At 51.1% G+C, this 26,567-nt stretch overlaps 10 protein-coding genes across 10 annotated transcripts; 6 read left to right on the forward strand and 4 right to left on the reverse strand.

Moving 5' to 3' along the window:
* Positions 1-16: 16 nt before the first annotated feature.
* On the forward strand, positions 17-6,219 carry AFUA_2G14260 (RING finger protein). The gene is made up of 7 exons (XM_077804200.1): positions 17-1,346; positions 1,407-1,516; positions 1,580-1,971; positions 2,028-2,313; positions 2,371-3,442; positions 3,505-4,932; positions 4,988-6,219. The coding sequence occupies exons 1-6, from the start codon at positions 1,303-1,305 to the stop codon at positions 4,634-4,636; spliced, it is 3,036 nt and encodes a 1,011-aa protein (XP_077660362.1). The 5' UTR covers positions 17-1,302; the 3' UTR covers positions 4,637-4,932; positions 4,988-6,219.
* A 14-nt stretch (positions 6,220-6,233) lies between these two features.
* AFUA_2G14270 (coronin) lies at positions 6,234-9,338 on the reverse strand. Its single transcript, XM_077804201.1, has 10 exons — positions 9,104-9,338; positions 8,827-9,002; positions 8,749-8,777; positions 8,625-8,684; positions 8,418-8,560; positions 8,315-8,363; positions 8,152-8,255; positions 7,632-8,093; positions 6,885-7,572; positions 6,234-6,834 (listed from the first exon to the last, which is right to left on the reverse strand). The coding sequence occupies exons 2-10, from the start codon at positions 8,858-8,860 to the stop codon at positions 6,592-6,594; spliced, it is 1,812 nt and encodes a 603-aa protein (XP_077660363.1). The 5' UTR covers positions 8,861-9,002; positions 9,104-9,338; the 3' UTR covers positions 6,234-6,591.
* Positions 9,339-9,393: 55 nt separating this feature from the next.
* Positions 9,394-12,657, forward strand: AFUA_2G14280 (putative kinesin family protein (KlpA); the record flags this gene model as incomplete). The annotated part of the gene is made up of 6 exons (XM_750668.2): positions 9,394-9,679; positions 9,738-9,861; positions 9,917-10,267; positions 10,682-10,813; positions 10,864-12,425; positions 12,481-12,657. The coding sequence occupies exons 1-6, from the start codon at positions 9,662-9,664 to the stop codon at positions 12,655-12,657; spliced, it is 2,364 nt and encodes a 787-aa protein (XP_755761.2). The 5' UTR covers positions 9,394-9,661.
* Positions 12,658-12,883: 226 nt separating this feature from the next.
* Positions 12,884-14,673, reverse strand: AFUA_2G14290 (translation initiation factor eIF-2B subunit family protein; the record flags this gene model as incomplete). Its single annotated transcript, XM_750669.1, has 2 exons — positions 12,884-14,342; positions 14,420-14,673. 2 exons carry the CDS (start codon positions 14,671-14,673, stop codon positions 12,884-12,886), a joined length of 1,713 nt encoding a protein of 570 aa, XP_755762.1.
* Positions 14,674-15,010: 337 nt separating this feature from the next.
* Positions 15,011-15,681, forward strand: AFUA_2G14300 (GFA family protein; the record flags this gene model as incomplete). Its single annotated transcript, XM_077804202.1, has 4 exons — positions 15,011-15,220; positions 15,273-15,434; positions 15,481-15,601; positions 15,650-15,681. 4 exons carry the CDS (start codon positions 15,011-15,013, stop codon positions 15,679-15,681), a joined length of 525 nt encoding a protein of 174 aa, XP_077660364.1.
* A 77-nt stretch (positions 15,682-15,758) lies between these two features.
* AFUA_2G14310 (phosphoribulokinase/uridine kinase family protein) lies at positions 15,759-18,488 on the reverse strand (the record flags this gene model as incomplete). Its single annotated transcript, XM_750671.2, has 3 exons — positions 17,768-18,488; positions 16,513-17,694; positions 15,759-16,463 (listed from the first exon to the last, which is right to left on the reverse strand). The coding sequence occupies exon 3, from the start codon at positions 16,461-16,463 to the stop codon at positions 15,759-15,761; it is 705 nt and encodes a 234-aa protein (XP_755764.1). The 5' UTR covers positions 16,513-17,694; positions 17,768-18,488.
* Positions 18,489-18,638: 150 nt separating this feature from the next.
* On the forward strand, positions 18,639-19,873 carry AFUA_2G14320 (uncharacterized protein). Its single transcript, XM_077804203.1, has 3 exons — positions 18,639-19,055; positions 19,151-19,444; positions 19,501-19,873. Exons 2-3 carry the CDS (start codon positions 19,214-19,216, stop codon positions 19,843-19,845), a joined length of 576 nt encoding a protein of 191 aa, XP_077660365.1. The 5' UTR covers positions 18,639-19,055; positions 19,151-19,213; the 3' UTR covers positions 19,846-19,873.
* A 947-nt stretch (positions 19,874-20,820) lies between these two features.
* AFUA_2G14330 (uncharacterized protein) lies at positions 20,821-21,689 on the forward strand (the record flags this gene model as incomplete). Its single annotated transcript, XM_750673.2, has 2 exons — positions 20,821-21,454; positions 21,517-21,689. Exons 1-2 carry the CDS (start codon positions 21,079-21,081, stop codon positions 21,687-21,689), a joined length of 549 nt encoding a protein of 182 aa, XP_755766.2. The 5' UTR covers positions 20,821-21,078.
* A 91-nt stretch (positions 21,690-21,780) lies between these two features.
* AFUA_2G14340 (uncharacterized protein) lies at positions 21,781-22,955 on the reverse strand (the record flags this gene model as incomplete). Its single annotated transcript, XM_750674.2, has 4 exons — positions 22,792-22,955; positions 22,496-22,731; positions 22,090-22,436; positions 21,781-22,040 (listed from the first exon to the last, which is right to left on the reverse strand). The coding sequence occupies exons 1-4, from the start codon at positions 22,894-22,896 to the stop codon at positions 21,781-21,783; spliced, it is 948 nt and encodes a 315-aa protein (XP_755767.2). The 5' UTR covers positions 22,897-22,955.
* A 503-nt stretch (positions 22,956-23,458) lies between these two features.
* On the forward strand, positions 23,459-25,352 carry AFUA_2G14350 (bZIP transcription factor). The gene is made up of 3 exons (XM_077804204.1): positions 23,459-23,994; positions 24,058-24,985; positions 25,037-25,352. The coding sequence occupies exons 1-3, from the start codon at positions 23,626-23,628 to the stop codon at positions 25,126-25,128; spliced, it is 1,389 nt and encodes a 462-aa protein (XP_077660366.1). The 5' UTR covers positions 23,459-23,625; the 3' UTR covers positions 25,129-25,352.
* The last annotated feature ends 1,215 nt before the right edge of the window (positions 25,353-26,567 follow it).

A 26,567-nucleotide genomic window follows, 5' to 3' on the forward strand; every position in this document is an offset into this window, starting at 1 on the left:
TTTCTTCCGGGGCGGCAGCTGCCCTTTTTAACCCTGCGCCCGCCTTCCACTCTCGCGCTAAAAATGTGGAATGCCTTAGGTTTTGCTCTTTTTCTCTCACTCTTTTTTGTGATTTGTGCATCCATTTTGATCCTGTTCCCTAGCCGTCATCGACCGCCTAAACAACCTCGTAATTCACTGTACCAAGGCTTCTCGAACATTTCTTTCTAGATCAACCCTCCCCCTGATCTTCGTCCATTACTTGGTTGTTTTTGTCCTGATTTCATTTTTGGTGACTGGCTGCTTTATGATCTATTCTGTAATCAGACTGATTATGCTCGATTACTTGAACAGGCCTCTCATCGCCACTTCGCCCATAAAGGCGTCTCGGACGGACAGCGCGTTGATTGGGCCTTCAATACCGGGCTTGGTTTCAGCCCGTGATTCTGTCCTTCAAGTCACTGTCGATGATGCAACTCTTGGTCCAACAACTGCCTTGGGAGGATTCCATGGTATATCTTTTCTTTGATGTTTTCCTGCTCCTCCACGTCCCAATGTAGTCGCATGTGCAGGTTTTCGAAACAACAAGATCCCTTTCGATCTTGCTAACAGCATGTACCACGATTGCCGATGATGATAAAAGAGCTCCCAAGACGCAGGAATGGCGAGTTTTAGCGAGCAGAAACCTAGTGGTATCGCCGCTGATCTTGCCCAAAGGTGCCTACGTGTCGATGAAGGTGAAAATTACTTGATCTAATCTGATGGCGTGTCGTTGGTGCTGTTGCTCTGGTAGCCTTTACCCAACGATGTTTCTGCCTTCTGTAACCTTTTCGACTCATAGTGTAATTTGAAGCCAGAGTAGACGACAAGGCCGGAGTAGTAGTTGCTTGCAACCAGTTGATACGCATAGATAGTTCATGTTATTGATCTATATTGCTATGTTGTGTGATCTCTATCCCTGTTTCGTAAAGCAGATGATGAGTCTCTACAAAGTTTGGGTGGGGGAGTCGAAGTGGGACAGAATCATTTTGGGATGCGGGAGAAAAAATATTTAATACAAAGATGACCGGACTTTTGTTTCTCCATACCAACCACCTCAAGTTCACTTCCAACCAAATTTGGTCAACAGATAGACTTGATCTACAAGGCAACGCTCTATATTGGCTCTCGGGGCTGTTGAGATGGATAATATTTCATCTTGATGGTGGAATCAGGCGTGATCTTTGATATTGCCATTTTGGCCTCTGTTTGCCAGTCGTAACCCCAGGCGCTGCGCGATTCTTCACGTTCATTACTATCATCGACTGGCTTTGAACACTTTCAATGGCTGTGACGGACCAGCCTGCGGGCTTGATGGACATCGCAAGGTGAGTGGTAATCGAAGTCTATAGGCTATGTTTGTGATCTAATGCCGATTGTTCTATCAGCTCCCTCACTCAGGATGAGATTCCATTCAAGCTGAGATGCGCAAGCTGCAACAAACTTGCCGTTAATGCGTTCCGCTTGCCCTGCTGCGATCAGGCCATATGTGAGAACTGTACGCACTTTGCTAGTCCTGAACGACCTTAGCCGTTATATCTATTGACCGTCCGACCTGTAGGCCAGATATCGCTTCCCGAAACCTGCCCCGTGTGCGCACATACTCCCATCTCCCCCGACTTATGCAAGCCAAACAAGGCTTTACGAACGACCCTCAAGGCTTTTCTTCGCACGGAAGAAAAGAAACGCGAAAAGGAGCGACAATCTGCTACGCCTGCGATCTCGAATGGCGTGACGCCTGCAGATGTGACTCTGGCTCAGTCGGAGACACCAGTCGCGTCCGAAGCCCCTGCAAGCAACACAGTGGCGGAGATACCCGAGGGCAAACTCCACAGTAGTGATGTTGCAGGGGACGAATCATCTACTGTTGTGACCGGTGCAGAACCGTCGGACACCGTTGCTGAGAACGTGACAGATACAAATCAAGCAGCAGTACCCATGCCGTCTATTGAAGTACGTTGTTGATGGTTACTTCGATGTATGTGGCGATGGCTAATTCGTTGAAACAGAACGACCAAGCAGAAAATGGCCCGGCCGAGGCAGGTCACGCAGATGAGGCTACCGAGGAAAACAAACCTGCCGAAGGACATGCGACGGAAGAGCCCCAGATCCCCCAACCCGCGGATGAAGGGATGCCTCAGGCACAAGGCCCGACACCGATGTTCCCCAATGCCATGGGATTCAACATGGGACCCAGCGCGTTTCCAAATATGGCTTGGAACAACGCCAGCGGCGATTTCAATCCCATGGCCCAGTTTATGGCTAACGGCATGTTCAACTTCCCCAACCCAATGGGTAGGTCCCTCCTCATCTGTCTCTCAAAACATCCAAACACTGACATGATGACTTCAGCAATGTCTGGTATGGGAATGGACCCAATGGCCGCGAATCAGGGTATGCTTGGAGGCTACGGGATGAACATGAATGGCATGAACAGTGGCATGAATATGGGAATGAATTTCGACGCTAGTCAAGGGATGTATGGGGGATGGGACGGCTCTCAAAACAATATGTGGAATGGAGGCCAAGATAAATTCAATCCAAATGCTTTCGCAAATGGTATGGGCCCGCAGTATGAGGGCCCTTCTGGATTTGGCGGATATAATATGTCTCAACCCAACGGAGTTCATGCTCAAATGCAGCAACAACAGTTCCCTAGCCAAGATTTTCAGAACGGGTACTATGGCCCCGGTTATGGCAGAAGCAATTTCCGAGGCCGCGGCCGTGGGTTTGTTCCTGGCGGCCGTGGTCGTGGCGGCTTTGTTGGGCATATGCAGGCTAATTATCCCTCTAATACTAACTACGCAGCGTTCCAGACCCCTAATTCTTCTGACTTTGATCAAGACACGACAGGCCAATCGCAGGAAGGTGGCCCCGCTGGAACTGGAATATCGCAGGACGATTCCAGCGCCACGGAAAGGCGGTCAGATGAGGCCCAGAGTGCGTCCGGCGATGGACAAGTTAAAGCTGACCAGGCGCCATCAAACGAGGCAGTTTCTTCTCAGGAAGCTTCTGAGGATGCTGCAGCACAGGCTACATCCGCAGACAGACCCACTGCCGATGGAAATACTGGGGAAGAGGAACCCCAGTTGCGAGGGATCCCTACTATCGACAGTCTCGATCAGTCCAACCATTATCAAATGATGCCTAATGCTTCGATGGGCATGCCTGGCCACTTTGGAATGGGCTATGGACGAGGCTATATGCGCGGACAATTTCCAGGAGGCCGTGGAGGTGGGTTTGGGGGCGCCCCTTTTATGGGCGGACCAAATATGCAGCAGGAACCGCGGGGTCAGGGGGTCGAAGGAGCCCCTGCCGCTCCCAGAGCAATGCGTGAGGGTCTCCCTAACACCAGTATTCTAAGACAACGGAACTACTTTGCTCAGGGACGACCTTCAGGGGCGTCACTAAGAAGCGAACAGAGGTAAGTCGTACAGTCGTACAGCGGCTCGTCAGTCTGCATTGTAACCTAACATATTGATGTAGTGCAACCCCAACAACGCCCCATGAAGATGCACGGACACGGACCAGATCGAAATCAAGATCAAGATCAAGAGCCAAGTCGCCCTCTAGGCCGACGAGCCGATCGCGATCTCCCGGTCCGTCCGATGTGGATGGCCGCCGCTCGGTCCGCCAGCGCTCACCAACGGTTGATAAGGACGCCGACGATCGCGAACGTAGGCGTGATGCGCCCAGAAAATCCCGTCGAGAAGACAAATACGACGAGCACTCCGCGGCCGAGGATGACCGCCGCTCTCGTTCTCCGTCTGTTGATTCTAAACGATCGTCTCACCGGCGGGATAGAGAACGGGAGGACAGAAATGCACGTCGGTCGCATCGACCCCATCGCCGGAGTCGCAGCCGAAGCCGGAGTCGGAGCCGCAACGGAGATTCACATGATGTCGATCGTCTCCCGCGGATTCTAGAGGAGCCTGCCTCCCGCTCGGAGAGCAGAGCATCTATCTCACGGAAGGACCGCTCCAGTCGCCGCGAAGAGGAACGTGACCGAGACAGGGACCGGGACCGAGACCGAGACCGAGACCGAGACTCCAGACGGCGGGACCGTGACCATGATCGTGATAGAGATCGTGATCGCGATCGTGACAGAGAAAGAGAACGAGAACGTAACCGCGACCGAGACCGCGACCGGGATCGCGATCGATACCGTGAACGCGAAAAAGACCGCGATCGCCACCGGGACCGAGACCGTGAGCGGGACAGGGATCGGAAACGCTCTCGGCGCGACCGAACTCAGTCCCCTGCTGACAGTGACTATTCTTCTCGCCACCATTCCCGACGTATTAAGCGAGACCGCGAGGATGGCGGCGACAGAGACAAAGACAGCGCCAGAGATAAAGTGTCAACCAAGACCTCCGAGCCCGAGAAGGATCCCCATACGCTAGAGCGTGAGGCCCGTAACCGCGAACGAATGCTCAAGGAGCAGCAGCGGCGGGAAGCAATGAACGCAGAGAGTAAATCCAGTCGCAGGCGCGATAACCGGCAGGAGCGGATCCTGACCGGAGGGCGTCGGCTCAGCTACAAATATGAAGACGAGGAGCCAGATTCGGCGCATGCTGCACGTGTGGAACGAGAGCGAGAGGCGAGTCGATGGGCGTGATCCCAAGACACTCGAGATTCCCTCCTCGCTACCTGCTCGATCGAGTGCGCATGTCAGGCAATCTATGAAGCGCTTCACGGTGATTCATTATTTCACTCGCATCGCACAGTACCCACCCAATCTACATGTACATATACGTTGAGTAGTACTAAATGGAAGCTCCATCAGACGCTGACAGTGATTCTAAGATGACATAGCAGTAACCCAAATTCCAAGTAATACTGATATACCTTAATGTAGGGAGCGCAGTTGTTTGTCAATCGAGAAGGTGACAAAGTGACAGTCCATGAAATTAGGCAAGCGCATCGCTCTCACCACTCACCACTCAACTTAGCTAACTATCCTAACCAGATCTGCCTCTCTCATCTCTTGGAGAAGCTGTGGAATACGGCTTGTTGGTCCTTCATCAGCGTTCTCAGGTCATCCATCTGCGTACGAAACTCTTTCAGACATGATATGTTCTTCTATCCCACGCGGATCGGTTCACACAAGCTTTTGCTGAGAGAGATACTAAAAGATGTCCCAAGAGCATCCAGAGCAGTTGCATTAGCTGTCTTTTAGAGTTCGGTCTCTCTCTCTCTTGCTCCCGTATCCTGCGAAGCTTCTTTCTGCCCCTCTGAAACACCCCTGAAGTCTCAGAATACTCAGAAGTCTCACTTTCAGGAGTAGCTTCAATAGACTGATCGTCGTCGGCCTCAGGCCTTCGTTTCGCGATTCGCTGGCAGGGCAACTCTCGAGCTTGGCCACCCAGACTAAGTTAACGGCACAGTAGATGGCTGCGCCGCTATACGAGCTTTCCTCTCCTCAGCTTGCCTTTTGACACCATTCAAAAACCCAATCCACTTGTTTATGTCTGTTTGAGTTTATCACAAGCAAGACCAGAGGCAGCGTGCTCCTCCCTCATCTCCTGCCTGCGGCATTCTCCAGGCTTCTGACCATCCGCTTTGGGTACTTTTATAGGGTGAGCTTATGATAATATCATGGCCTTAATCATGATCTACAGACATCCCAGTCTAGAGGTGTAATAAGAGAAGAGGAACCTTAAGATCTGGATTTCAAGTATATGTTTCAGTCTGCCCTCCTCCGCTAAATTCTTCTGGTGCGGTAAATTTGAAGATGAAGATGGTGAAGTCATCCACCCCCTGTATGTCCACTTGGTCATTTATCTCAGGTGTCGACTGAACGCCATCTGTGGCAACCTGGAGTTCGGTCACCACTGGCAGCTGACTGAATGTAGCACAGGTAAGCTGTCTCGCCTGGGCCAGTACACACTGGTATGGCATACCAGTGTGGTGAAAATCCTCACAGGACATGTGTGTTTTGATAAAGAATAGCAGAGAGAAGATAAAGAATAGGGGTCAGAGATACACTCCACTACACCATATGCAGGGAACTATCTCCGTATACCCCTTCGGATTGACTTCTACTGCTTTCCTACTTTGAGTGCAAAAAGTCTCTGAACTTTCAAAGACCCGCACTCAGGGAAATGGCCCATTTAAGCATTAACAGGAGGGCCCAGCTCAGCCTGCAGAATGGACTTACTGGGGCTCTTCTAATGCAGGCTTGGCGTTGTAAAAGGTGTCCAGACTAGCTATTGTTCAATGTGAAATGACCAACTTTGATATATGGATAAGACTTATCAGAAATCTGATCGAGTATGCTAATGGTATTATTGTCAAGACATTACGACTTGGTGTGACTGCCATATGTCCATACAACCTCGAAGACCACCCCGTATGGCTCGTTAAGATCCACTAGTTCAAAAGAAATCGAGAGTAAACTCGATGTGAGGTGGTATTGACATTGCAACATGCTATAAGCCCGCGAGAATATAAGACACCGACTATGGTTATGGACAAAACGAAGAGGACAGATTCTTTTGGGTTGCGAAACATCCCCGACGCACACAAGTTAGAATACACTACATGGCAGCGGCTACACGGAACAGAGATTGGCTAGCCCAGCTTGGCCTTGAGAGACTCGATCTCCGCAGTCAGGTTCTGCATCTGCTCCGCCTGGGATGCAATGATCTTGGTTTGCTCTGCGAGCAGGTCTTTGATGGCCGAGACCTCGCGCTGGACGGCGTCCGCGGCAACAGCGGCGCCAGCCTGAAGAGTCGAGCCTGCTGATGGAGGGGGAGTTGTGGTGGTAGGGGTGGGCACGGTAGGGGTGCTTCGTTCGGGGACGACGGGAGAGGCCTGTTTTGATTAGTTCTTGGCTGCGGGGGATTTAGAGGAAACAAGCTTACCGGAGCAGGACTGGCCTGCGACTTGGCCTCTTCCTTCTGTTGCCATGGGCTGGTCTTAATGGAGGGCGACGCGTTGTCCGCGGAACGAGCAGCCCGCTCAGTTGGCTTGGGAATCTCCTCAAAGCTGGAATCATCATCCACTGGCTCGGCATCATCTTCCTTGTCGGCGAACTTGTTCACCATCGCGGCCATCGAAGCGCCTTGCTCCTTCATGGACACCTCCGGCTTGACAACGGGTGCGGGCGTCGGCACGGGTTCAGCGACCTTCTTTGCAGCGACAGGTTCGGCGGGCTTGGGTTCAGGAGCACTCGTAGTAGGAGTAGGCTGCTCTTGTACACCTGTGACCTCCTTCAGACCCTCGCCTTCGTAAACGCTGGCCATGGAAATCTTGGGCGGGATAGCTTCCTTTCCAGCGAACCATTCCGAGGGGCCCATAGCGGGCTTCAGACCGACAGTAGGGGGGTAGATATCGTCTTGGAAGTTTTCTGACCGGCGAGGGACGATGAAGGAGATAGGTTCGATGTAGCTGTCGTTGACAGTCTTGAAGGCGCGGGTGACCTCGTTCTCGTGGGGATTTACACCTCGCTTGGGCATGAAAGCAATACCACGCTGTGGATCGGCGGACTTGTACTCAGCAAGGAACTCGAACTTGTCATTTTCCAATTCGAAGTAGCGAATGTTGCCGTCGCTAGTGGTGATCAGTACAGACCCGTGTCGACTGAACATCGTGAAGGAATCACCACTCACCCTCTGCCAGCCAGATACAGGCACTGGGTGCCATCGTCCCAGAACGGCATGCAAACACCAGAGATCGAGTCGAGAGTCTTGAAGCCGTTGATGGGTTCGCGAGGGGCACGAATATCCCAAAGCGCCAGCTGGCGATCGCTCATCTTGGAGAAACCAGTTGTCGCAACGCGATCGCGCTCTCCCAGCCATACAACACGACTGTTCTTTGCACCCGAGTGTCCTTGGGTTTCGTGAGCGGGTCGCTCCTGACGAACATCCCAGATCCGCAGCTTCTTGTCTCGAGAGGTGGTGACCAGCAGGGAACCATTAGCACTCCACGCTTGAGACTGGACAATATCGCCCAAGTTCAACGTCAATTTGGAGGCACCGGCTTCGATATCCCAAATCTTAACAGTGAAGTCGCCAGAGGCGGTCGCAAGGATGTTTTCTGCGGCGGGGTTGAAGAGCACGTGCCCGATCTTCCTGCACAGAAATTAGGACCGACCAGAGACAAAACTGCGAGGGGACCAGAGGGACCAACTTTGGGTGGCCGCTCAGCTTGCCAACGGGCGCAATGTCTTGTATTTCGTCCGGTTCGACGTCCGGCCGGAGAGTGAAGCCTTCGGGAACTCGCCAAAGCAAGACCTAGAAACAAAGCCCGTATGAGTTAGTGCACCAGAGGCATAGATCTATGATCAGCTCACCTTGCCGTCGTCGGAGCCAGAGGCAATCAAATCATCATTGAAGGGGTTCCTGGGATGCGTTGGTTATCCTGGCGCAATTTGACAGTAGACGACGAGTACTCACCAGTCGGTGTCCAGAACGACTGCGGTATGACCCCTGAACAAGGGTATTCTCTCGGGTAGCTTGCCTCGCTCTTCAAGAGGAATGACAGCAAATGCACCACCACCACCGGCTTCCCAATTCACGGAGAGGTAGCGAGGGTTGACCTATCTTGGGGGTTAGACTGTCTTCAGGGCCGGGGAGGTAATCGGGATGCCGGCGGGGGCGGACCTTGACAAGGTTGGTATCCCAAGCATTTTTCGAGATGCGAAGGTTATCATAGCATTGATCCTGCGCATTGAATGAGTCATTGCCAGAACGTTGCAAGTAATCACGGGATTCTTAGTGTAAATACCTTTCTCGTTGGTCGTCCGAAGACGTGTCCTATACCTGTCAGATTGCGCGCAGCCTGAGGGGAAAGGATCAAGCTCACGGTATTTGGATGAACGAACAAAGCGACCAGACATGGCACCGGCTTATAGGAGAACACCACAACAAAAGAAGAAACAATGCAATCAGAGGCACAATATGCAGTTGACGGAGAAAAAGGGAGATCGAGTATGTAACTGTATCACTTTTTGGGGGGGGGAGGGAAAGCTGTCCGTCTGTCTGCGCACAAGAGTCCAGCCGCCGTTAGTAGCTTAGTCCAGACAAGGGAGAAGTGGGTGCCCGCTGCGCAGTGGGGAGGAGATAAGAAAAGGAGCACCAACGTATTGCCGTAAACTCGTAAAAAGATTCGTATTCGTCAGACTATGGCAAGAAAGACACCAGTTCAAAGTAGGAAGTAAAATGGACAAGTCAGAGGCTCATCATTTACCGAGTACTCCGTACAACAATTTGCTTTCTCTGTTATCGTGAAGGACGCTGAATGAAGGAACAAGAGGACCTGATGCGCCTTGTCTCAAAGAGGACTAGTGCACCCCCCGCTGGGCGCTTGCTGAGTCAGCCGAGTTTGTTTACCGCTTTCCGTCACTCCAGAAACCAAAACACATGCGATCATCGCAAACTGTTCAGCTCACCTAAACAGAAGACTACAGAGAACTACTTTGCTACTCCGTACCTTGAAGTAGTCCCGACTCGCAGTCCATTTATCCTCCCCCTTCGCTGCTCCACCTCCTGACATGCTGCAGAGCCAGTTGATACACTGTTGACTCTTTGTCTTCTCTGCAGCTCTGAGACACTCATTTCTTCTGCACGCTCCTTCCATCCGCATGTCATAGACCGGTCTTTTCAACAGTCTACAGTGGAAATTCCATACGCAACTGACAATGGAGAACGAGCATATAGTAAGTTCTGCCAATGCAGTCGACTGTATTAAAAAGTCTTATATCTTTTGAATAGCAGGCGCACCCAAAGCCGACCACTAAATCGCGCATCCCCATGGCCGGCATGACATCAGGGATGACCAATTCTCGCTCTGGCCTGCCCCAACCTGGCACGATTGCGAGTAAAACGTCGAGTCTATCGCGTATGTGAACCACAATAGCATTTGACAGAGCGACCTCACATTCTTACGGTAACAGACACCACCCGCGCCAGAAGCGCTACACAGGCCCCCGAGCCCAGCCGATCTGGGACAGGAAGCCTTCCTCCGTCACGTCCAGGAACAAGTATGGGACGAGTTCATACTAGAACTAATTCCCATGCGTCATCAACTCTGACCCGATCGGCCTCAACTGCTTCACGGACTACCAGAACGAATTTCTCCTCCACTGTTGGACCCGGATCACGGCCTCCTTCGCATGCGCCACGACCGCACACATCGCTTGCTGGTACCCGAAAACCGAACGGTCACTCCATCACTCGGCCCGCGACGTCATTGGATACCCATGAAGAAGAGGATTTCGCTGCAAGCATTTTGGGAAAGAGAAAGGGTAGGCGGCAGTCCCTATTTTCCCTGTTTGATATTTATTCCCACCCTGCATCTATTACACCGCATAGTAAGGACAGGAAGTTGTCGTGCGATTGGTCTGACTCGCAACGGAAGCTCCTTGGTATTCAAGAGGCCCCTTTGCGAATTGGCCAACTCGAGGCATCACCATGTCCTGCTTTGGATGAGTCGGCAAAGGATCCCGTTTCCCAAGACATGCTGGACCCAAAACCCCTGCACCTCGCGCAGGATGGACCCATTAAACCTCCTCCCTCAAAGATCCCCGTATCTTCTCCCGTGAGACACGCATTCGAGATGCCTGCATCTACCCCAAAACCTTCTCCCAGGAAAAAGAAACCACCTATCGTACCATTTCTGCACAGAGATTCTTCGATCAAGACGTTTAACTATTCTACAGGCGCCGAATGGGATCATGCTACGCGTGAAAAGACAATGGAGGAGTTTTTCAATGCCTTTGTCTCACGAGTCAGCCAAGCCGGACAAGAGAGCTTCGGTCTGAAAGAGACCGTTGAGTTGTACAAAAGCAGAGGTGAGTACGGGTACCCACTCGATCTGCAAGTGTGCTCACAGTTGTTACAGTGAGCGAGTTGGAAACAACACGAAAGGAACTGACCGACACAAATCTCTCATTACGGGTGGAACTCGAGACCACAAAGGGCCGACTAGATGCTGCCGAGGCAGCCCTGAAGGACGCTAAAAGGGACCATGAGATTGCCATGGACGATGTAGAACGTCAGCAACGCGCCGAAATTGAGACGGTCAGACAAGAGAGCAGGCAGCAGCTGCAGGCACTAGACAACCAGCACCAAGACGAACTCCGCGAACTGAGACGCCATTTCGAGCAGCAGATAAACGACGAAAAAGCCCTCCGATTCCAAGAGATCAACCAGATCACCTCGCAGACTGCGCTCGACACGCAACGTTCGCTCCTCGAGTTAGAGCGCAAGGATAGGGAAATTGCCAAGCTCCAGCAAAATCTACAGGCTGTCCGAGAAGATCTGGAGCGTGAACGCAAGGCAAATCACGACTTGCGACAGAACCTTGACACGGCAAGCTGCAACAGTGTTACACTCGAGTCCTCAGTTCGCGCATTGAAGGCAAGAATAGAATTCCTGGAATCGGGACGGGAAGAGCAGTCTCAGGCCTTTGAGCGTCTCAACCAGCAGATGAATGATGCCCTGGCTGAAACTGAGGCGACAAGGGAGAAGCTGAGGAAAGAGGAAACTTTGAGAAGGAAGCTGCACAATCAGGTGCAGGAGCTCAAGGGCAACATTCGCGTGTTTTGTCGAGTGCGCCCGTCCTTAGAGTCCGAAGTTGCGGAAACCGCTCAAATCGAGTACCCGGACCAGTCAGACGAATGCAAGGAGATTTGTCTTCTGGGTCCAGAAGAAAGAAGCGCTCTCGGCACCGTTACCCGGAAGAACAACAGTTTCACCTTTGACCGCGTTTTCGGACCTTCGACACAGAATGCGGAGGTGTTCGAGGAAATCAGCCAACTCGTACAGAGCGCCCTCGATGGGTACAATGTCTGCATCTTCTGCTATGGCCAGACAGGCAGTGGCAAGACATATACCATGTCTTCCCTTGATGGCATGATCCCCCGAGCAGTACATCAGATCTACCAGACCGCTCAGAGCCTGGAAGAGAAGGGCTGGAGGTACACTATGGAAGGCAACTTCGTGGAGGTGTACAACGAAAACTTGAACGACCTTCTGGGCAAGGCGGAAGAGCTGGACAAGAAGAAACACGAGATCCGCCACGACATGCAGAGATGTAAGACGACGATCACCGACATCACCACTGTGCGGCTGGAGTCGCCCGAGATGGTCGAATCTATGTTAAAACGAGCTGCGGCCAATCGGTCAGTGGCGGCTACCAAGGCCAACGAAAGATCTTCTCGGTCACACTCGGTCTTCATTCTCAAGCTCCTCGGTGAAAACCACATTACCGGCGAACGCAGCGAGGGAACCCTAAACTTAGTGGATCTGGCCGGCAGTGAACGGCTCAGTCACAGCCAGGCAACTGGGGAGAGACTGAAGGAGACACAGAACATCAATCGCAGTCTCAGCTGCCTCGGAGATGTCATTGCAGCTCTCGGACAAGGAAAGGAAGGTGGACACATTCCCTACCGCAATAGCAAGGTTTGTTTCTTGTCGCCTCTTGTCAATGTTCAAGCTTACTGACTCTGTTTCATAGCTCACTTACTTGCTTCAATTTTCACTGGGTGGAAACTCCAAGACTCTCATGTTTGTGATGTGTAGCCCATTGCAAGCTCACCTTGCAGAGACATTGACTAGTCTCAAGTTTGCTACAAAGGTGCACAACACACACATTGGCACGGCAAAGCGACAGACTCGTGTTCGTGATGTTTAATGATACCTTTTTTTCTGCTTTTGATTTACGCCCGGGCAGCCTTTATGATCCAGGCAGGCCGTTGATCAGCCGGTGTTTGGAGTTGCTTTGCCATGAACTGTTTGAAGATACTACCATTCTGTGACCGTTTCCTTTGTGGCTTTGGTGCTGGATTTTGATGTACATAGCGAAGAATCTATTGGGATTGATGGACAATCGGCGATATGGATTTGGTAATATGGGTGAATCAAAAGTCAAAGTATTTGCGTGCCAGCTTTCGTAGCTGCTGTGACTTGTTTTGGATTGCTGCCTCATCGAGAACCCCTTCATCGCTCACAAAGGCGTCCACCAACGTCAACGGAACCCATTCAAAATAGATATTTTTGATTTGGATAGTTGCCGGGTTGTCCTTGTTTGTCTTGGAATCTCTGAAACTATCTTCGAGCACCTGTGAACCCTCGACCCTCTCATTGCGCCACGCACTAAATACCTCGTCGGGGTCGTTATCCTCAACTTTATCTTCCAGAATGCCGTCGTCCCCAACCACTTTTTCCAGCTGACTGATAACAAGGATCTTCGCGCTTGGCATGACATGCTTCGCGCTGAGCACGACAGGCAACGACCCTGTTTTGTTACTTACGCCCTTGGACGAACAGATGCGGTCCGCACCGAGGAGGACGACATCGATGTCCTGTGCGGCCAAGGCAGCTGCTGCATCCGTGTATATCTTGATCTCGAGCTTCTTGTCCGTCGAGCCGAACTGAGACTGGAAGCGGGAGTAGATGGAGGAGGCGAGGGTAGCGCCTTCGAAGAGCGGTCTGGATTCGAGCACCCGTAGTTCGAGCGTGGGGACGTCGAGCGAGGCGAAGGCGTCGAGGATGATATTTCGCGTCGTGGAGCTGGCGGATAAGGTGAGCATGGCGACTCTGTCTCGTTTTGGCTGCGTTGCCAGGAAGGTGGTTTGGACGTAGGAGGTGAATGCGTCTTTGAGGCGGGTGGTGTTAGCTGTCCGATTTGCGATATGCGAGTCGATAGTGGAGAGTATCCGGTCTCGTTTCTGATCCTGCTCTGCACCTGTCGTCTGATGCACGATATCGTCTAGCGTTACGAGGATTGAGAGGAGCGCGTTGAGTGTCGCTGCACCCATGCTCTCCCGGCCGTTCTTGATGAGATGCCACGCGGCCATGCGCACCGTCCTCCACCACCCCTCGTCGATCTTGTGCGTCTGCGCGATAATCTCTCGGAAGATCGCCAGCGCAATGCCCGTCAGCTCGTGCGCCCCGCTCTTATGGTCCTGCTGCAACCTTTCCAGCCCCCTTGCGAGGGTCTCCCCCGCGCGCTCGTCCATCTCACACTCTGGGAAGACTCGGCGGAGCGTCTCGTGGAGACGCGGCACGCCGCCGAAGGCCTCGTCGTCGACGATGGAGGCCGGATCGTGCCATTCCCAGCTTTCGTGCTCCCATTCTGTTTTAATGGCTGCCTCGCCTTGGCCGCCCTGGCTTGCGGGTTTGAGTTTGAAGGCGAAAGGGTGGACGGTCCATTCGCGGTTGAGAGCGAGGTCGCTGAAGGTGAACGGTTTGCCGATGCGCCAGAGCGTTAGGTTTGCGGGCGAGAGGGTGGTCTCTTCGTGGAGCTCGCGCCAGGCGGCTGTGAGGGGATCTTTGTCCGTCGGGTCGATAGTACCGGAGATGGGGGCGAGGTGGTGGCTGTCTTTCAGTCAGCAGGTATACAAACTCGGGGGAAGGGGGGGTGGTGGGGGGGTGGGGGAGGGGGGAAAGCATACGGATACGTCCTTACTCTATCGCTGCGGCGAAACAGAGCTACCTTGGGTTTGGACAACTCCTCGTCTGAGAACTTGAAGATGAGCGACGAGACGACGTTTCTTTTTCGCTTCTGGTCTGCCATTTCGATAACGTGCGGGGTTGATCTCAACGACCACGCAAATCTCGTCCAAGATCTCGCCAGGTAGATTTGTTTACTCTCTGGGATCAATTTTAAATGCTTGGAAAAGGGCCAGTACTTTCCTAGAAGCACCATGTGGAATGTCACACGCTGATGTTAAGACATAAGAGGAGACTAGGGGTGGAGTAGTTGGCAGCCATCTGCTGCATGTAGGCGTTTTGTCATGATCACATCACCGTCCACACAGTGACACATGGCCAATTGGCCAGTAGATATGGCTCTATCTAGGCATCTCAAGTCTCTCGTTACTAGTTCAGTGGGAACTCTGTATATTTTAATACTGGAGTTATCCTACCCGCGCAGCTACAGTGACGTCAGCATACCCCGGTATATGTAAAGCTTTCAAGCCACTTTGGTATAGCATCATCTTCTTTCAAATATCGGCAATTGACTTCAAAACTAAAACAACCAGATGAACCGCCTTTCTCTTATAGCTCGCCATCTCTCCCAGATTCCCAAACCCAAGGATACTCGCACAACCCACCGAGCCATCTCAAGTACAACATCACGCACCATGCCCCAATACACCGGATCCTGCTACTGTCGCAACATCAGATATGAAATATCGCTTGACTCCCCGGACGATGCACGGACCTCCCTCTGCCATTGTTCGAACTGTAAAGTCAGTCTCGCCTCTACCATCCCGTGTACTGCGCAAGCTAACAGAAAACCAGAAAGCATTCGGAACAAACTACGGCCTAACAGCCAAGATCCCCAAAGATGCATTGAGACTGACGGCTGGGAAACCCAAGGAACATGTGGGCGATAACGGGTCCGGGTCGTTACTGCACCGGGAATTCTGCGACAATTGTGGGAGTTTCATTCTTGAATATGGGGTGAGTTGACAGTCGCGCAGCCGGTGGAGAACGCTAAGAAGCATAGGATGCGGTCAAGGACCAGGCGCGGTATATCTGCGTTGGGACTCTAGATGATCCGGAGGCGTTGCCGCCCAAGGGGGAGTTTTTCTGTAGTTCGAGGGCGAGCTGGATGCCTGAGATTCCGAGTAAGTTGCCCTGTTCTTGGCAGATAGGACAATAGCTGATGGCTATAGATGTGTTTCATAAGCAGAAGATCAAGGAGTAGACCATGTTGTAATGTATCTTGAGGCTCAGGTGTATTATATCCTATATGGGGTGTTGTATTATATCAAAGCAATGCTGTTATGAGTATCCAGCAGTTGGCTCCGTCACACTGTGAATAACCAAATCAGGAGTGATGAGCTTCTCCTGAATGGTAATCGCATTCAAATAATCATTGCGGTCCACTCTCCGAAACCCATCCTCCAACGTCTTTTCAATACCTGCAAGGACATGCCGTCGGGCGACGCGTTCTCGCGCTTCCTGTAGGTCACTCTCGACGAACACGCGGTAGTCAACCAGGGCAGCCACTTCGCGCCATTCAGGCTCGTCAAGCAGCAGATAATTCCCCTCGATAATGACGATCTCCGTGTCATCGGTGATAGCAATGCCATTTTCGACGGGGTCTTTAGCCTCGTGGTCAAAAGAGGGTGCGTAGATCGTCTCCGCAGAGGCACAGGGCGTCGAATCAGCCCAATTCCGTAGCCGACGGATGAACTGGACGAAGCGGGCCGCGTCAAAGGTCCAAGGTGCTCCGCGGCGGATATATGCTTCTTCTCGATTGGGTAAGAGGTCCAATGTCGCCCGCGACAGATGGAACCCGTCCATGGAGAGTAGAGTAGTGCGTTTTGGCGACGGTTGGGTGTTCAGAAGCCTGGCGACCGCGACTGCGGTGGTTGTCTTGCCGGATCCCGGGATGCCAGCAATGGCCACTAGGAAGCGCCTCTTGCTGTGGGCATTGGCTTTCTGGCATATTGTCTCTGCAAGGCGAGTGTATTTGGCTTCCATCTATGCCCGGTTAGTTTTCGGCAGAGTTAAAGGAAATGGCAGAGCTTACCTTGTATTTGTGGTAGGATCGCAGCGTAACCCTGGAGTGCGTCTCGAGGCTACACAGAATAGATCACAGCATGCTACAAATCACTTGCAGGGTTTGAGAGTGAAGTTCATATCATTTCCATGTAGGTACATTTTCCACACCCCGCGTCCGAGCCCGTAGAGCGGAGACGGCTCACAGTGCTCCGACAGCAACATGTAGTGACCTTTCCGCTTCGGTAGTAATCCGAGTTGATGCGAGATGTGAGGCAGACTACGACAAAAAGACTTCTTTATGAAGCTGATGGTCTGAGGAGTGTCGTGGGCCCGCGGCAGACCGTCTCGGGGCATGCTGCTCCGTGGAAGTGGAGATGAGAATAGGCTCGCATATAAACGGGAAGTGTCATCATGCCGATCACCATTTTGCTCAAGAACACCGATTGCGCCCTTTTCGGGAAAAGAAAACATCATGGAAATGTGGAGATAAGTCCAATCGCCGCTGCATGCATATACCAGGATCCGGGTATATTCCCCCGGTTGTGCGGAGGAGATACTCCCTTGCGATAACGTTTTCTAAACCGGGGCCATCAAAATGATCCTCGTGGTACGCAACACCTTGCCAGTGACGGAACGAGAGAATTTCTCTATCTAAATCGTCAATCCATTCGTTTACCTCGTTGTATCATTCATTCAGCAGCAACTTTGCTGCTGCAAATGCATTGGTGCTGCTGTTTCTGTTCCTTGTTGCGATACTCGAGACCGGCTCGATTTCTTCATCGTCTTTCTTAAGGGCGCTACGTAGAAACATAGAATCTGTTGATCAAGACAGTGCGAGCATCGCGGCCGTTGCCTGTCACAAACTACTCCCCATGTCCGACAGGCTTTACATGCGGGATTCTCCTCGTCCTTATCATCATGGGATTGTTCAGCCGCAGAGGTTCCTTGGGTATTGAATGTGCTACCCTTTCGAGCCTGGCCATGATGCTCGCCACGTCGAAGATCCGAGGGCTTAGCCTGACTATCCTGTGGGCTGGAGCCGTCGATCATCAGTGTCGACCAGAACCATTGTAAGAGGCATTTCCCCATGCTGGACCTTCGTAAACCGTCGTTATGGTGTGTTTTGTACGCTGTAGACTTTCCACCCAGAGAGCTCTCAGGGGTTGTGAAATGCGAGTCTGGTCCTGATCCGGGTTCGTGAAAAGGAAATCTGGGAGACAGAGTGTAACACTTAGTTGAGATCCTAAGAAACAGGAGGATGGGTTCGAGGAGCCTCGACTCACCTTTCATATGCAAATGTAGTCGCCATGGCGAATGATCAGTGGCGCTCGGATATTTTGATCGGCTGTTTTTCTAATCAATCCACAGGCGGCAACTTCAAATGCGCCAATGTGACAAATGTAAGAAGTGAATGTGATCCGTCACGCGAGGGCTCTACTTCGAGGCACAAAGCACAAGACCACAACTTGGACGACTTTGAAACTCAGTGGAGATCAAAGTACCAGTGTCAAGAACAGGACGTAATCATCTGGAAATCACTTCCAGCCCAAGAAGGCGCTGGGGAAATAGAGCCAAAATATAGTAGGTGCTCAGGTGCCTGCCTGGTAGGTGTCCATGGGCCGCCATACCAATGAGGCTGGACGGCCAATTTGGAGACCCCCACCCCGTTCGAATGCCAACGCACAAACAATAGGAAAGCAACACGAATATTGTATGCATTACTACCCACAGCAATAGTCAGTCAGAGCGCGGGTATGATCTGTCAGGCACCGGTTCTTGCCCGCCAACACATCACGTCACACTCAAGGAACGCCGAATGGCAGGTGGGTTATACATCCGCATAACGTCAGGCAGGCAGCGTCACTGCTCCGTTCCAGGGCGCAACCAAGACCAATGCAACTTTGACTGACTTTTTTGCGAGGGATTATTAGCCTTAGCTAGCCTAGACTGAGAGGAGTGAGCGGAGAAAGACTCCCATCAAGCTGTCATCGATCTATTCTAGACTCTTAAAGTCTGTGGGATATACCCCTGGTTAGCCAAGATTGGTCCCCATAACCGGTCTGGATCAGGCTTGTCGTCAATCCTTCCGTGGTCGGGATGGTGGGGTGTCTGGGTCCGTGTACATGTGTACTCTGTATGTGTTCAGACCTGTCAGCCCTCTGTCTCTAAACAAAGTTAATGGCGTAGAATACAACACCGAAGCTCTCTGTGACTCTGGCAGTCCAAGGATTGTCCACATTTTGTTGTCGTTCTGGGGTTACAAGTAAGCATCACGACTCACGGTCCAATTCGCTGGATTTTCCCTGTCTGTGTAAGTATGACAAGGCCAAAAAACCGCCATTCTTCCCCCTTCTCCAATGCATCCAATCGTATACGAGGCCCTTCACTCGCTGTATAGGTATCTTTAGTATATTCACAGCTTCCTGCCCAATGACCGAAATTGTTTGATCGTGATTTCGACCAGGGGCCAAGCAAACAATTGCCTTGCGGTGGGAACCAGGATCAAGAGGATACTGTCAACAACTTTATAACTACCGGACAATGGATTTACTCTGCTTTTGATCCTCAGATGTCAGTGTCGTGATGTTTACATTGTTCTATAACCCATGGTCGCGACAGAGGCATTTTCGTGGAGGGTCTTTTAATGCAGTCCTATTCCTGAATAGATTCGTAAACATGCACGTCAGCGTCGCTGTGCTAGAAGCAATCGTTAATTCTTAACAAACAACATGGCCCGCCTTATGGATACGATCAAAAAGGACCACCGAGAGCTCGAAGAGTACTACAAGATCATCGTGAGCTCCAGAGATACCGATGAGCAAATCCGCTTCCAGAACAAGTTCACCTGGGAACTCGCCCGCCATGCCATAGGCGAAGAGCTGGTCGTCTATCCTGCACTCGAGAAATATCTCCCAGGCGGCGCGGAGACGGCCGATAAGGATCGTGAGGAACATCAGACGGCACGGCACTGTTCTGACTTGTCAATCTTTTGATCATGTTACTGACTGCTCTGCAGATCAAAGAAAAGCTTCAAAAATTCCAGGACATGCACCCCTCCGACGCAGCCTTCATGCCGATCCTCAAGTCTATGATGGCAGACCTCGAGAAGCACATCGAGGAAGAGGAGACCATTGACTTTGTCAAGCTGGAGGACGCAATCACCCCCAAAGAGAGCGAGAGCCTGTCCAAGTCGTTTGGCCGAACGAAGATGTTCGTTCCCACCCGGTCGCATCCCAACACCCCGAACAAACCTCCTTTCGAGACGGTGGTCGGGCTGCTGGCTGCACCAATTGACCATCTAGCGGATATATTCCGTAAATGGCCTGATGATGTGATCAATCCCAATCCATCGTCTGAATAATTAGACAGATAGAATTGGAACGCGTGCCTTGTTACCTATTCTCTCGAAGCTTAACCTGCAGAATTGAGTTGAGCCAACGCAACTCTATTTTAAGTCTATACATCACAATAGAGAACAGAAATACATTCTACTCCTCCGGCTGCTCCTGCGATTGATCCTGCTGCGCCTGTTCATCCCTCGCGCGTCCCAACGCATCCAATTTCTCGCTCGCACTCTCCTTTCCCCTCTCCTTCACCCGCGGATTCCTCTGCGCACTGAAACACATATCAGCCATCTCGACGTCAGAGCATAGTGCAAGAGTGCAAGTAAACTTACGCCTTCAGCCCACCAGCCACTCGGTTCGGCTCTTTATTCTGGCCCCGGACCGCATACAAATCATGCCGCGGCTGGTCCCCATGGAGCTCATTGTCCAGCACGTCTTTGGCGTGCTGCTTTGCTTCGTCCGAGACCCGGGGGTTTTTGAGTGTACTTGACCAGCATTAAATCATCCATATCCGTATTGTATCCATTTGGTGAGGGAGGGAGAGTCTACTCACGCCTTGTAGCCGCGCATAGCATTCAACCTATCTTCCGCAGAAGCCGAGACTTCGTTGTCTTCCCTTGAGTATGACATTGTTGATATTTGTGTCTGATTGGTTGACGTGGTGGATATGGAGCTGGTCTGTGATGTTGTTCTATCAACTGCGGCATCGAAACCCTATCTTACACCTAGCAGGTTAAGCACTAAACAGGTTTCGTTTCTGGTGGATACCCCCTCCTTCCGGGGAAGTGGCTGTTGAAGATTATTATGTGTCGGTTTGGTCTGGCCGGCGGATGAGTCCGGGTTGATGTTAGAGATGCGTCATTTCGCCACCTCGAGCTGGGCGGTTGGTGTTGCTTGTCTGGTTGTGTCCGATATAAGCAGGGTATGGAGATTGGGATTGATCGATCAGTATCGATGATGATCTCAGATGAATATGCATCGTAAGATATGGTTGCGCATTGTTGTTGCTTGATTCTTTGTGCAGCTACGACATATGGCGGAAAGAAGGTGTGTTGATATGATATGAACCGATCTGGTAGCTAAGTGGTGAAGGTGATCAATGTGCCCGCAGTTTGTTTGTATATCCCAACTAGACTAAGCACGAATAAGAGACATTGAGGTAGTTGGTCGTAGGCTTTGGTGGAAGCTGACTCCTCAGAACTCAATCGAAAACTCAACGTCCACGATGACCACACCTTGACAGCACCTTGATGTCAGTACGGCGATGCTGGGACTTGCGGAAACCTAGAAACACATATATACCCACGGTATCCCGAGCATTGTCATCGGTGCATCACCAGCAACTTATTCGCTGCCACCACACCTACAATTTCGATCTCCTGCAACTTCTCAACCATACCATTCCACGAGACACTATAGTTAAGATGTCCAACCGCGCCGAAAGAGAAGCTGAGGACATGTACGAGGCAGAGAACGATGCCTCGCCCGTCTCAGCTGATGTTATCGACAACTCCTACGTCGGCGAGACACGCTCTGAGCTCCGAAACCAGGTCCCCGTTCAGCCCGACCAGGACGATTACGAGGACCCCATGCAACCTCCCTACTCGAACACGGACCAGCAGCTTGGTACGTACTCTACTTCAGGGACCATGTTGGTTCTGAGCGACTGACCAAGTGTTCCCTGCTAGCCGCCGACGAGAGAGAGGCCATTGACAAGAGCAACATCTTGCGCGGTGATCGGCTTCGTCACGCAAAGCCCCAGACTGCAAACAAGTACAATGAGGGCCCCGACGAAGATGATCTGCCTGATGTTGTGAGATACGGAGACTCTGGTGTCTCCAGTACGAAGCGCTTGTCTTAATGCAGTGTGGGGGTTGAACGCTGTCACGAAATGATGCGATGAACGGAACCGAAAACACTTTGTAAATTAAATCTGTAATGCTATTCGAATGCTATTCGGTTCCTTTGTAACCTTTCCAAGCATTTTGAAGGAATTGCTTCATCTTTACTGGTTGTATGTCAGGGAATCTAGCGTTCAGGCGATTTTCATCTGGTAGCTTGAAAACACCAGCTACCGTCAGTCGGCTCACCAAGGCAGTCATCTCTTTCAGCTCCTCCTCCGAAGAGGAATCCCCTTGGGGCATTGGAGGAATAGTGACCTGCCCGTTCTTGATACTCTCCTTACTGTCATAAGTGACTTTGAACTTCACACCTGCATCGGTTTAGTTAAGCAAAGGGATATAATCGATGAATTCACTGACCTCGAATCTCCTCGGCCATCTCCAGAAGCTGGTTGTACGTGACCTCGTCGCCAACCATGATGCTGAATTCAGGCCAGTCCGCAACATCCAATAACCTGATCAGAAATGCTGCCATGTCGTATGTATAGGTCATGCAGATCACGTCATTTCCGTCGCCTGGGATGGCAGCCTGGCAGTGCTGGATGTTGATGCCAAAGATGTAGGGCGTGAGATTCGTGCGCACCACAGGCATGCCCCAGTAGTCCATGAAGAAGCCGGGAATGACCCGCGTGTACTGAAGGTGACTTTTCTGGAGGAGCTCAGCGGCATCGAGCCAATGTTGGATGCTGGGGTCAACGGGGAGCAGACTGGTACGTCAAATTAGAAAACGACAACAGGAACAGTACATCAGTAAGTGGGGAAATACTCTTTGGTTTGAATAAAAGAGTATTCGCTAGGAATGAATCTCTTCGTGACGCTGGATTCCTCCGCAGCCTGGATGAGGTTTAACTGAGATTGACTGGTCGTGGCATCAAAGATCCCAATTGCGGATATGATGGTATGGATGGTGTGCTGTTCCAGAACTTGGACAAGAGAGGGAATATTGTTGTAGTCTACCTGCACTTGTCGAGTTCTGTCCAAAGCAGGATCCGATCTGGATTTCTGGATCAAATAATAAGACTCTGGTCAACCCGTCGATAGTAAGTTGCCGTCGGGACCTACGCTGCGTGTCAACACAATGACTTGGTGCTCGGAATTCCCCACCAAGGTCTCGACAATAGTTTTACCAACTCCCCCAGTGCCACCGGCAACAGCTACAATGACCATATTGATGAAAAGCGGAGCAGGTCGTGTTTAGCCTTGAGATGCGAAGTCGATAAACGTCTGCATGCATGCGATGAGGATCAGTTCACCATCTAAGGCTCTTGGCGTCGTGGTGCCCCACCTTTGGCCATGGTCTTCGTCCCTCTAGAGGCTGAACACTGGATGCATGAGCCAGTCAACAACCTTCCGGAAGAATCATATCACCACAGAGTGTGCTGGGATTCCTTCCATATGACTTGATGGCAAGAAATGCGCCATGAGACTTGGCCTGGGCCGCACGGATCTAGATCAATGCTACATTCAACTATCCATCTGAGGAGATTTCAAACATCGCTGTTGAAAGCTGTATTTGGCACTGTTCATTAATCAAAGACGTCAATTCAATTGGTTGAAATCAAAGCCCATTATTGATGAATGGCATGGTGACAGGAGATCACCACTCGTAAAGGGGAAAGCCTGCTGTTGCACTTTGGTAGAGGGTCTCTTTGTGATTAGTGATCGGGCCGAGGCCCATACGACGCCAAACCAATAAAACCACTTCCTGACTGGGGAGCATCCAGTTGATGATGTTGTCAAGGCTTTATCATGGTGCTGAAAGAAATAAAACATATTGACCACCTTCCATCAGATACCTGCATTGTATGACTGACTTTCACCACAGTTCTACTGAGCGCATTCCGTAGCTCTGTAGCTCATATTTTGACCTAAGAGGACGATTCCAACATATCTACGATGTCTGAACAAGAGTTTCCCTTACTGACCTGGGAGGAGGTTCATCAGAATCTAGTGCTGTCCAGCCGCAGTCGATCAACTGTACCGGATCTCCTGGGCGCCAACAAAATCACTTCGCTTTTGTCTGCATCCTCGTACTTACTCCCAGAACGCTCTATTAGTCCACAAACAGCGACATCTCACCCTCAAACGCACCTTTACGGCGGCTTTTATCTGGCAGATCCGCCTAGTGGGGATCAGCAGCCCGAGGCGCCTAAACCTAAGTCCTCGAAACGAACCAGAACAGATATCGAACCCCCGGATGGCTCGCACTCAAGAAAACGAGGGCGACCTCGCAAGACAGCAGGCGAAGGAGAAGATCCTCATGAGGTGCGTCAACACTCCTCTTATCTTGCTCTAGTTAGCATTCTGCCTATCAAGCTGACCGGGCAGCGACGTCGAATGCAAATTCGACTAGCACAACGGGCCTATCGTTCTCGCAAGGAAGCCAGCGTTTCTTCCCTCCAAAGCCGCGTTCTTAAGCTTGAGAGTGCAGTGGAGCAGATCAGCGCAGCATTTTTGTCATTTAGCGATGAGCTGATCCAATCCGATGTCCTGACCTCCCATCCTCGGTTGACTCTCCGTTTACGGGACACTGTACAGCTCTGTTTGTCATTGGCGAAAGGAGCCAATATGACAGAAGATCAAAATATTACTACAAACGTGTCGTCCCCTAGCGAGGAAAGCCACTCGTCTTCAGAGGAAAAGGAGTCTCAGCGTAGGCAAAGTTCTCTCGCAACATCGCCTCCTTCGAGAGAATCTACGGGAAGCCAAGGTTTGGGGACGCTACAAGCTACCGGCTTCAGGGAACCAGCAGAAGATAAGTATCCCCACGAGGCACCTTCCCTGGATCTGAGCGCCTTTATCGAACGGCTTCACTTTGCGTGTCTCTATGAAGGCTACTCAGCTCTCAGCAATACCGCTGTTGGCATGGATGTTTTACAGAGACCATTTCGATTTCTCCTTCGCTTGATGGATAGGAAACGTGTAGCCTCATACTTTGAAGCATGCTTACACGCAAAAGCCAGTCGGAAGCGCCTGGATGAGTGGAACGAGATACCCTACTTCAAAATCGGTGGCGCTGGTACCCACTATCCTCGCAAGACAAAGGCAAGCTCAAACGAAACTCTGCCACGATGGGAGAACATCCAAGATCCTACGTCAGAGCTACCGCAGGAGATCCAGCATGAGCTTGATGGTGAGTGGTTTGATATACAGGACCTAGAGGGATTTCTCCTGGAAAAAGAAGTTGCATTTGTCGTGGGCGATACGAACTCCAGTGATAAGCGAAACGTAGTGAACGCGGCACATTTAATTCAAGGTCGGCATCTGTTCCTCCTCTTGGTGTTTTCATCCTACTGACAAACACCAGAGTTGTTAAAGACGGGGGTCTGCCTTGGCCGGACGCCAGGTTTCCGTCGTAAGGATGTGGAAGCAGCCCTTCGTGTAGCTAGGTGTCCATAGGCATGGATGATGGAACTGCCTTTCCAGCCGAATGTCTAGTCATGGTGCTGCAAAAAGCATCTCGGTTTCTGCCATGATCTGGCATAACGATCCACGAAGGTCCAAGAACATCGTGGTATAGCATAGAATATGTGGCAGATTTTTGTTACCGTGATAGAGAGGTGGGTTTGAACAACGATTCACAAACTTGGGATTAGTCTTATCCACATGGCTGTTTACGTAGTAGTCAGTAAGTTTATTGTTCATGAGTCAGAATGTTCATATATATCCAGTGGGGCATCAGCATATGACTAAAGAGATCCACTGTGTTTTAAATTTAATTCAAGGGTAGTCTAGTGCGGAGTATACTGTCAGAATACCGACCTCCCCTAAGGACAGGACTTTTTCTCTGGATAGTCAACTGTTGTCGCTTGTGGTCGCATAGTTACTGTGGCTGATTGTCGCTTTGAGTCGAGAGGTATCACATGAATATCTGCTATCATCACCCAAATTCCTCAGTTTGATGAGATCGTCGCTCATCTAACTATTGCGCGAATGACGAACACCTCATTGAATAGTCTTTCCTTGATCCATTCACAGGAATTTAATTCTTGAGATTAATCACTTTTCACCATCGCCATCTGGTTGAGCAAGAATGCCAATTGCCGGCCGCTTTCACATGTCGTCCGTCCCCTAGGTGAGATGGCCGGCTTTGTTTTATATCCACCCAAGACCGACGGCGTCACGGTCAGTCGCTCCACTAAAGAGTCTAGACTCAGAGTGTCGGACGAGTCATTGATTGGTTGTATGTCCGTTCCCTGACACGCAGCGGAAACTAGCCAGGTGTCTGAATTGTTGATTCATGGCATTGTCGGCAAAGTTGTCTGAGAGCATCTCGCCTTCCTCTCAGGACCCACGAGTCATGCTAAGATGTCCAGAATGTGGATTGTGATCATATTATTGCCTCTCTCTCTGTACCACCATGCATGAGCAAAGTCGAAAGCATACTCAATGTTATAGACAAAGGCAGTCGGTGCAGATTGGAATCATGGAGAAAAAGGACAATACGGATTGACAATCGCGAGCCGCTGTTATTCGCCTTTATTGTTCCACCACATCACTTGTGAAACAGCCGTCCTTTCTACGGACAAAAAAAGGCGCTCCCCTATTTTAACTACCTACTTCTACATGCTTGTTGGGGGCCGCACCTGTTTCAGATTTGCCGACCACATATTCACCACACCAATGCCGTGCCTTGTCGCCGCCCACTTCTGCATACTTGAGAAAATTGGGAAAAATGAAAGAATCTTGAGTCTCGAGGAATGCCATACTGAGCAGCTGACATTCGTCACCCTTTACAGGACGGAGTACCTTATGCTCCTCCCAAGTGAGTGAATCCATGACGGTTCATCTCGGCCTTCTGGGCTTCGTCTCGACAACAAACTAGCAGATGGGACTCT

This window comes from Aspergillus fumigatus, chromosome 2 (genome assembly GCF_000002655.1).
Source record: "Aspergillus fumigatus Af293 chromosome 2, whole genome shotgun sequence".
NCBI classification, from domain to species: domain Eukaryota; kingdom Fungi; phylum Ascomycota; class Eurotiomycetes; order Eurotiales; family Aspergillaceae; genus Aspergillus; species Aspergillus fumigatus.